The sequence below is a fragment of the Solanum verrucosum genome, unplaced genomic scaffold (genome assembly GCF_900185275.1).
Source record: "Solanum verrucosum unplaced genomic scaffold, falcon-dt-bn FXZP01000254.1, whole genome shotgun sequence".
Classification (NCBI taxonomy): domain Eukaryota; kingdom Viridiplantae; phylum Streptophyta; class Magnoliopsida; order Solanales; family Solanaceae; genus Solanum; species Solanum verrucosum.
The window spans coordinates 942,865-952,570 of NW_026019983.1; the positions used below are offsets into that span (position 1 = coordinate 942,865).

Consider the following 9,706-nt stretch of genomic DNA (forward strand, 5'->3'; position numbering starts at 1 on the left):
ACTAGGATATTTGTGCATCTTCTCTTCACATATTTGAATCATCTCAATTTTACATCTCTCATCTTGTCCATTGTGAAGTTCACTCTTACCTTATCTCGTATACTTTCGTTTGTGATCTCATTTCTCGTAGTATCCCACACATCCATCTCAACATCCTCTTGTTTGCTATTTTCATTTGTTGAACGGTTTTTGACCGAACAAGATTTTGTCTCATACAATTTAGTTGGTTTGAACCACTGCTTTATAAACCTTACCTTTAAGGTTGGCTTGTAATCCTAGCTTACGTTTGGACTTGTGATATGAAATCATCATTTTAAATCAATATTTGGACATGCGATTGGGATCATGATTTAAAATTATGAGATTCCAAATTGTGATTTTTCATTATTATATATATATATGTAATTGACTCATAAGTTTATATTTTGTATTTTGTAAAAAAGATTTCTCATTTTAAATTTTGCAAAAAATACAACAAAAAAAAACACTTATGTTCGTCATTAGACGTCAAAATGGGATTAACGCATGGGGCCGACCCAACCCAACCCATTATTAGGGTAGGGTTGGGATATAATTTTTCAAGCCCATTTTAAAACTAGGGTTTATAAGCGCGGTCCATATAAACTCTTGGCCCTTGAGGCTTGATCGGGGCCGGGTCGGGGTTGGCCCATGGATCAAAACTTTTTATTTAAGGGTAACTTACAACGATCTCATTAGTATATAAGCTAGTTACCTAAATGAACGTTATGTCGTAATATTATGAATCTTACCAAATTTTGGTAAGTCAAGATATATGTATCGCAGAATATATGGACTCAAAATTAGATTAAATTGTTTTAGATACACTCTATCCAAGTGGATTTGCATGTATCTAGGATACATAGACAAATCTCGCGCCCTCACCTCCCTCCCATCTTGCTTGTCACTCTCTTATCTCACTCGCGTATCTGGTATGCAAGATACATGTTAATTACACTAGATTTTTTGCTAGTGTTATTGAAACAACAACATTGTTTGTCATATTTGTATTGAAAATCTTCTCATTTTCTTGATGTTACAGAATTTTAAGTTTGAACAAAAAAAGACTAGCCCACCCCAGCCCTCGACCCTTCTAGGGTTGGGTTGAGCATTTTCAAGCCCTTCTAAATGAATGGTCGGTCTTCCCTAGCCCTTCAAAATTCTCGACCCGTGAGGCTTGGGTCGGATGGGGGTTGGGCCGACCTTTTTTGACAACTCTACTCATCATGAAGAGATTGTATGTATCATGTGAAAGAATTATATTAATTAATTAGTACTAGAGTCTTTATAATTTATGTGAATTTGAAAGATTGTAATCACAAACATTCATTTATAAAAGAAACATAAAGTTATGCGATTTTTCAATGCGATGTCTTGAATATATTCATTCATACCAACACACTCTAAAAGGACATATTTTAAATAAATAAAAAATATTGTAATAGAATAAGTATGTACATTTTTACATAATAAGAAGTAATGGATAATATCAATACTCATATAATAGACTTCTAATCTAATAAATTAGATTTAGAAAAAGTATATTCAAATTTTAAATTGACTAAACATAATTTTAACTCCAACTTCAACTTTAAAAATCCCAAATAAAGTGAACTATATTTGATTTTAACGATCACTCCAACTTGAACTTTAAAAATCCCAAAATCAAGTGAATTATATTTGATTTTAATGGTGAAACACACATTTAATCCTAACTCTCCCGCGGATATGCTAGATTTTCGTTACTGCATATCATATTTCATTTGTAAATTTTGTGTAATTTTAAACTTAATCTAAATCAATGAATTTATCAATCAAAATTTGATTAATTATCCAATTACCGAAAAAGATTAAGAGTGTGTTTGGTATGAAGGAAAACATTTTCCGGAAAATGTTTTCCAATTTTCTCATGTTTGGTTGGGTTAAATGTTTTCCAAATCAACTCATTTTCCTCAAATTTAAGGAAAATGACTTCCCTTCAAAACTTAATGAAAACATTTTTCAAAACTCTCTTTCAACTTCCAATTAAAAAAAAAAAATTATTGAAAAAATCAATTTATTTGGTCCCTACCCTCAAACCAGCCCCCCAACCACCACCCAAAAAAAAATAAAAATTAAAGTTTGTTTTTAAATTCAATATTTTTACCCCACCCTCACCCCTACCCCCACCCCCTACCACCATCCCTCCCAAAAAAATATTAAAAGTTGTTTTTAAAAGATATTTCTAATTTCCATTTTTTATTTTTTTACACCCTTACCCTCGACCCCCCACCCCCTACCAGCCCCCCCCCCCAAAAAAAAATTTTAAGTTTGTTTTTAAAAATATTTTCGACTTCAAAATTTCATTTTTTCCACCCCCACCCACACCCTACCAGCCCCCCCCACCCCCCAAAAAAAAATTTAAGTTTGTTTTTAAAAAATATTTTCGACTTCAAAATTTCATTTTTTCACCCCTACCTCGACCCACCCACCCACGCCTTACCAGCCCCACCCCCCACCCACCCCCTACCAGCCCCCCCACCCCCAAAAAAAAATTTAAGTTTGTTTTTAAAAAATATTTTTAACTTCAAAATTTCAATTTTTCACCCCTACCCTCGACCCCCCCAACCCCCACCCCCACCCACCCCCTACCAGTCCCCACCCCTAAAAAAAAATTAAGTTTGTTCTTAAAAAATATTTTCAATTTCAACAATTATTTTCTACTCTAGTAAAAATAAAAGAAATTTTTCAAAAATATTTTTCATTCATAAATCAAACACTAAAAATCTTTTTCGGAAAATATTTTCTACTCACCAACCAAACATGAGAAAATAAGTCAAAAATCAACTTGTTTTCCAAGAAAACATTTTTCTTCATACCAAACACACCCTAAACCCCACTTTGAGTTGAATCTGATTCGTTAGAGCAATTAATAATTGCTAAACACCATTAGAGCAAAAATAACAATTAATTATCGGTAATGAAAATGTGCAGAACTTATGGGGGAGTTTTGGAACTATAAATTGTTGAGAAAGGAGAAAAGGGGAATTAAATGATCCGGTCAACTCTTCTTCTCGTTCATTGGCGCCACGTGTCATTTCTCTTTGTAGCTATAAATATGGCCAATTTATTTAGCCCACATATATATACACACATAACACACTCTATATCTAGAGAGCTCCAGAGAGAAAAGATGGATAATAATGTTGGTGGTTCAGGAAATGGAGGATACTCATGGTTCCCTCCTACACCTGGTAAGTTAATTCTCTTTTACTACCACATTCACTTAACTAGCTACCAAGTTTGAAACAGCACACAACATGGTTATTTTACTACTACTACATTCACTTAACTAACTACTACTCATGGTTATCACACATTCCCTCCTACACCTGGTAAGTTAATTCTCTTTTACTACTACATTCACTTAACTAGCTACCAAGTTTGAAACAGCACACAAATTAAAAATCTCAAGCTTTTGATGATATACTTTTTCATTCGAATTTGATGCAAATTGTTCTCGTGTCGTGGAAATTAAGCTACGGATGGGAGTGCCTGCTCATCTCAACCAAGATTCTGAATGCACCATTCAGGAGCAACACCGATTCATGCCAATAGCAAACGTGATTAGAATCATGCGCCGGATCCTTCCTCCCCGTGCCAAGATATCTGGTGACTCCAAACAGACCATCCAAGAATGTGTCTCTGAGTTCACAAGCTTTGTAACTGGTGAAGCCAATGAGCGTTGCCAGCGTAAGACCATCACTGCTGAAGATGTGCTTTGGGCAATGAGCAAGCTTGGTTTTGATGACTACATTGTAAGACCATCACTGCTGAAGATGTGCTTTGGGCAATGAGCAAGCTTGGTTTTGATGACTACATTGAACCCTTGACTTTCTACCTACATCGTTATCGTGAGTTTGATGGTGGTGAGCGTGTAACTTTGAGAGGGGAGAAGCGCCCAATGCTTGATCACCTGCTGCCTCCAATAGCTCATCACCATGCAGGTCCACCACCAATGGCCAGCCAACACTAGTTATATGCAGGGGGATGGGATCACTTCTCAGTGTGCTGTGGAAAGTGATGACTCTCTTACAGAGGAGTGATGTGATCAGTTTCTCTGCTGAAGGAATTGATTGAGCTGTTTTTGAAACTTCAAGTTTCTCTGTTACCTAATCTAGGATACTTCTTTGCAAAGTTTAGGAATGTTTCTTTCCAACTAAGTGAGCTGAATGGTGGCCTCTCCAATCGGTTGTTAGCATAGTATATAATGCTGCCTGGTCTATTTTGAGTATTCGGTTGGTGGTTGCTTGTGACTTGTTTTTATTTTGATGCAAAATCCTTAAAACCAATCTACACCTTCGGGCCTTAATCAATTTTCTGTAATGGATTACACAGTGCAGGAAGAACACTTAGCTAGGACAGTATTTTGGTCAAATCTATCAGAGAAAAAAAAAGAATATCATCTGTTTGCCATCTAGAAGCATAATACATCAAAATTATTCTTCCCAACATGCTTATGTACCCAAAAAGATGAGGAACAACACGAGGAAGAAACAAAGTCATATAGTGCAAAAAGAAAACTGAAGCCAAGCACCTTCTCAATAAGGCGAGCTTCACTATAATTGCCGTCTCTCCAGGACAAGTTCTGGAGAACAAAGATGATACCACCGACTATTCTGATAGTAGAAGCTTTTGAAACTTCAACTCTCAATGCACTGTCTTTTAGAACCTTGATCATCTTTCTCTTCACTCTCTTCTTCCAGTTCAATATCACGTATTTTTATCTCGTGATCATCTTTCCCTTCCGTATCTTCATCCTGTTCAATATCATTATCACCCTCACATCTTTTCCTCTGTGGAATCACTTCAAAGAATGAAGTTTTCCAGTCTCCTGTCTCCAAGTATTTCAGAAGTATCTCTACCACTTGATTGACTGTAAGGACCTGCACAAGAAAAATACATGTTAGACAAACAGTGTTTTCACAATTTTCTACACATACCATATAGTAAACTGGCCACTAACAATTTATTGGCAAGAAAAGAGAATCTACTATTGACCGTATTACCAGTCTAACAACTAAAAATTGGAGCATTCAGACTTTCCATATGTTACCACCAATCATATGTTCTCTCAAGATCCAAGAGCCCCATGATACACCTAACCTTTATGTGCCCTGTATTGAAGAACCCCATGACCTGAGCATATTAGCGTTCAGTTCGTTGATTTGAAATATTTTGGTTTCAGAGTTTTTATGCATGGATAAACGACTTTAAGGAAGCACATCTAGACTCCTCAACTTGTCTCCACTGTGTCAGTTGAACACTCCAACTTACGAAATGATCATCTAGACATCTCCAATTATGTGTCACTTCAGCATTTGGTGTCCATGAGACACAATGAGGACGAGTTGAAGTGTCTAGATGTGCATTCTCAAAGCAATATTTAGTTGTCACTTGTCAGCTGAGGCCAAGTTAAAGTGTCTATGTATTATGCCTTCTTAATTAATGTTAAATTAGAGGTGTAATGACTTCAATTATTTTGTTCTTTTTGTTGGAAATTCTAAACATGCATGGAAAAAAAAAAATTAAACTCATAAGCCAGAAACAACTCAATACAGTACATATCTCAATTTTCAAGTAGAGGAGAAATGATTTAATGTCTTTATTATAAAAGAAACCATTATGGCTATCCTTTTACACTAATCATTTGGTTTCTGACTTTTTCATATTACAGAGTGATGATTTGAAGGTGGAAGCAGGAGATGATGCCTATTGATTAAGATAGAAAAATTAGCTCGCAAATGGCTCTTGAGCTGTTTAGAACCCCTTTTCAACCCATTCTATAACAGGTTCAAAACCGCTTGACCCATATTTTAAACGGAATGGTTAAAATAGGTTGAGAGCGGATGGGTTGTGGGGTGGGGGATGGGGGATGGGGCACACAAAAATCAGTTGATTAGCCAGCATTAGTTGTGCCAAAAGATATAAGATTCACTATTCATGCATCTGCCTAGTGGCTTCAAATTTCAATGATACACTACTGGATCAATCATGTTGCTTATATTAAAAACTTCTTTACTGACAACATATATGCTCAAAATGATAAACCAAAACATTACTAGAAAGATAATGGTGCCACTAAATACATATAAGATAATTAGAGGTCCAACATCTTTGATATATTGATCAAGATTCAAGGTAATATTGAATTATTACCATAGAACTGGATAGCTTAAAGTGGTGCATATTGAAGGAAACACAAACAAGATTCTTTTGGCTTCAAGATAAACCTGAATAGCCACAGTCTCTCAGACTAGTATGTATGTCCTATGATCTCCCAGTGCCTCTTGAATAATTCAATCCTGAACTCTCAGTTCTAGGAAGTTTCAATTACTATGAAATACCAGCAACAATTTGAAACTAACATTTTATACATGTTATTGCTAGTGATGTGTCTTTTACCTCGGAATACATTCATATGTTAAGCATTTCGATGTTTTAACTCTATGGAGACCCTAACCCTAGTACTCTAGAAAACTATGAGTCAATAATCCAATCTGCTGATCATTAACATCCTTCAACAAGAGAGGTCAAAGCACCCAACTTTATATTATCTGGAAAAAAAAGCATAGCACTTCATTGATTTCCTACAGAAACATGGCAAAGCATTTAAAGAAAGTTCATATAGCAAGTCAAGAAACAGTCTTTAGATTTTCTTCCAGCATAGATAAAGGGAGCAGTCTCTTTAGTGTTCAGCTTCAAAACATATTGAGAGGCTTACTAGTCAGTGCTGTTTTTCAGGTGAATTAACTGAGGCACATAGAGTAGTAGCACACCTTAAATAATTGTCTTAACCAGCAAACACAATTGTCAAGCATAAAGAAGGTTGCAAGCACTCAGATATTACCTCATTAACATAGTTTACAATGCAGGGTCTGAAGGCAACATAGAGAAGTAGCTCAATGATTTATTGATTCACAATACTGAACATACCTGGGAACTAGACATCTTTAGGTAAGTTCCTATTGGGAGTTTTGCTGTTTGAATCCCTTGGTCTTCTGCTTTTTTCATGGTTAGCCCTTTCCACCGATTCCTATCCACCAACCCACCAATGATATATATATGCTTTGGATCAAGGACGTCTAGCGTTGTTTCTGAGTCTGCAGTAAGATATACAAGGCGTTCCTTCTGATCTTGGAATGCCTCAATATATGGCCGGTTCTCCTTTTCAATTACCCACTTGTCAAAACCTGGTAGTCTTTGCAACTGAGCTTGCATTTCTCCTTGACAGCCAGTCAACCAGAGGTGAGCAGGACAACTACACCTTCCATTCACCGCATAACAATACATGATCTGCCATAAGTCCAATAGCTTTAGCTAGTTCGCTTCGAACATGTAAGATAAAAGTGCATTTGTAAAGCAGCAAAAAACAGGAAGAATTAATTCAAGATTCAGCTTCATGCCGTGGGTATTCAAGTATTCTGGAACTGTCACAGAAACCCTATACAACCAAATCAGGTAAAGGATATTGAAACAAACAAAAAACAGTAACTTTAGGCTTCAAGAATCTAGCAATCGAAAGTATTTTATGTGAAAAAGGCACTATTTCACCAAAAATGTGTTTAGTGTAAAATTGAAACTTAACAAAAAAAGAAGAAAGAAACCTGTTGAACGAGGCTATGGAGCTCACTGGAATTCATGAGGTGATCAAACTCGAGATCAATAACTACATTTTGGCCATTTTCTTTAGCTTTAGTGAGCCTCTGCATCTTCTTTCCTTTTTCATCTGAGCGTTGGTCCATTCTCTCTTTCCTTAAGCACTTCCTCGACTCTATCAACTGTTGTTTCTCCTCTTCGGTGGCGCCGGCCAGCTTCTCCTCCCATTCCTTACGCTTGCGCTCCCCTTCTCTCTTCTTCTGCTCTTTCAGCAATGCCTTTTTCTCCGCCTTTTTGACCTCGTATCGTTGCTGCTTCAACAGTTTCTTCTGTGCGTTCTTCGACAGCGGTGGAAATGGCTGCTGCTGCTGTTCGACGTCCACTTCCACTTCTTCTTCACCTGCCATTATTTTCCCTTCTTCCATTGCAAAAAGAATGTTGCTCAACATTGGGGCTTTTAGCACACAGGAGAGCTCTCGAACTTTGGGCCTCCACTGTTTCACTCCTGACCCGGCCCTGAGTTTTTTTTTCTTCCTCTTAATGTTTGAGTTAAGAATCAAAGTAGTACTTCTCTTTTAACATGGAGCATTAATAGTCCTTCATGTTTCAAGAATTGGTACATTTTTAATATTCTTCCGAACATCTGTCTATTTTTTAATAGAACCTTTCTTACTCAATTTTTTTTGTCCCTCCGAACTCCTTATCAAATCAGACTTATATTTTCTCTTCCCTTTGTTCTTCAATCAAACCCTATAGTCAAAGTTTCATTCTGAACTCCATTAAAAGCTTAGTCGATTCTTGGAAGCAACTATGTTGTCATGGCGCAACAATGACAACTAGTTGCTTCCATGAATTGACTAAGCTTTTATTTATTATATATATTTGAGAAGAAGAGTGACAGAAGAAAAGTACATGAAAAAGGAGAGTGACAACCTAGAATGAAAAGACTTGTTACCGTCGGCAAGATTCGAAAACAAATATCCTATGATGACAAGTCTAGTTAATTCAACTAAGGTTGATTACAATTATGAAAGAACATATAATTAGAGTTGATCACAGTGTATGTAGGATGAACTTTTGTAGAACAATACCTTCCTTTGCTCATTTGTTTTTATAAATACTAGAAAAAACAATATGTATATTTATAGTGATTCTCAAAAGGAATTTCCTTAAGTTGCTCAAAATTTCCTTCAACTTTTGATTTTTGTTTGTATAATAGGAAAATCAAAGTTATGAAATTAGGGATGAATACTACGGAGAAGAAGGGGAAAATCTTATTTCCACCAAGTGAATACAGAGTTATCGAAGAAACGGTTAAATATGATTTGTAGTGGTGAAAACAAAATTATCATGTATATGTTTTCTCACGTGCAAAAGAAAGGCTCTATTAAAAAATAGACAGATGTTTGGAAGAATACTAAAAGTGTACCAATTCTTGAAACATGGAGGACTATTAATGCTTCATATTAAAAGACAAGGACTACTTTGATTCTTGACGATTTTGATCCTTTTCTCGAAACTACTTATATATATATATATTTTTTGTAATAATATGACTAGTTTATGAAAAGACACAAACTATTATCTTTACTAATTTGATGAATATAAATGATAAAGTGGGAGTTGATTTGGTGCATATAAATAAGAAAGGAGGGAGAATTTTTTTTTTGGTTTTTCATAATAGAAATACTTCTCTTTCTTTCGACTGTATATGAAAATGTTTAAAGCAATTTAATATGAAAAAGGACAAAATTGGTTATGCATGTTTGATAATCATTACTTCCATATATGTTTGATTTCAGCACAAAATCAATGCACTGAAACTGTGTAATTGCACACAAGTGAAACCATATGATGTTGACACATAAGTGAAAATTGTCATAACTTTTACAGTGTTACATAATTATTTGCGAAAATATCAAAGGAGTGATGAATATTTATGGTCTATGAGCATGAAAATATAATTGTGAATGATATTGACCAACAAATGGCTCAAAGTAACAATGTCGGTTCGTCTTTTCAATCACATGATTAAGAAATGCAAGTTCAA

The 9,706-nt window shown here is 35.5% G+C and overlaps 1 protein-coding gene and 1 pseudogene across 1 annotated transcript; one reads left to right on the plus strand and one right to left on the minus strand.

The window, feature by feature from the left end:
- Positions 1-3,190: 3,190 nt before the first annotated feature.
- LOC125817864 (nuclear transcription factor Y subunit B-6-like) lies at positions 3,191-4,103 on the plus strand (annotated as a pseudogene).
- Positions 4,104-4,445: 342 nt separating this feature from the next.
- LOC125817910 (tRNA (guanine(9)-N1)-methyltransferase) lies at positions 4,446-8,081 on the minus strand. Its single transcript, XM_049497415.1, has 3 exons — positions 7,665-8,081; positions 6,994-7,353; positions 4,446-4,943 (listed from the first exon to the last, which is right to left on the minus strand). The coding sequence occupies exons 1-3, from the start codon at positions 8,079-8,081 to the stop codon at positions 4,701-4,703; spliced, it is 1,020 nt and encodes a 339-aa protein (XP_049353372.1). The 3' UTR covers positions 4,446-4,700.
- Between the last annotated feature and the right edge of the window lie 1,625 nt (positions 8,082-9,706).

Bases quoted from the DNA above. Each gene is read 5' to 3' on its own strand.
- LOC125817910 (XM_049497415.1), bottom strand. From the start codon at position 8,081: ATGGAAGAAGGGAAAATAATGGCAGGTGAAGAAGAAGTGGAAGTGGAC. The intron at 7,354-7,664 runs GTTTCTTTCTTC...GACTTATGGCAG, and splicing joins TCCATAGCCTCGTTCAACAG to ATCATGTATTGTTATGCGGT. The intron at 4,944-6,993 runs GTATGTTCAGTA...TTTCTTGTGCAG, and splicing joins TAAAGATGTCTAGTTCCCAG to GTCCTTACAGTCAATCAAGT.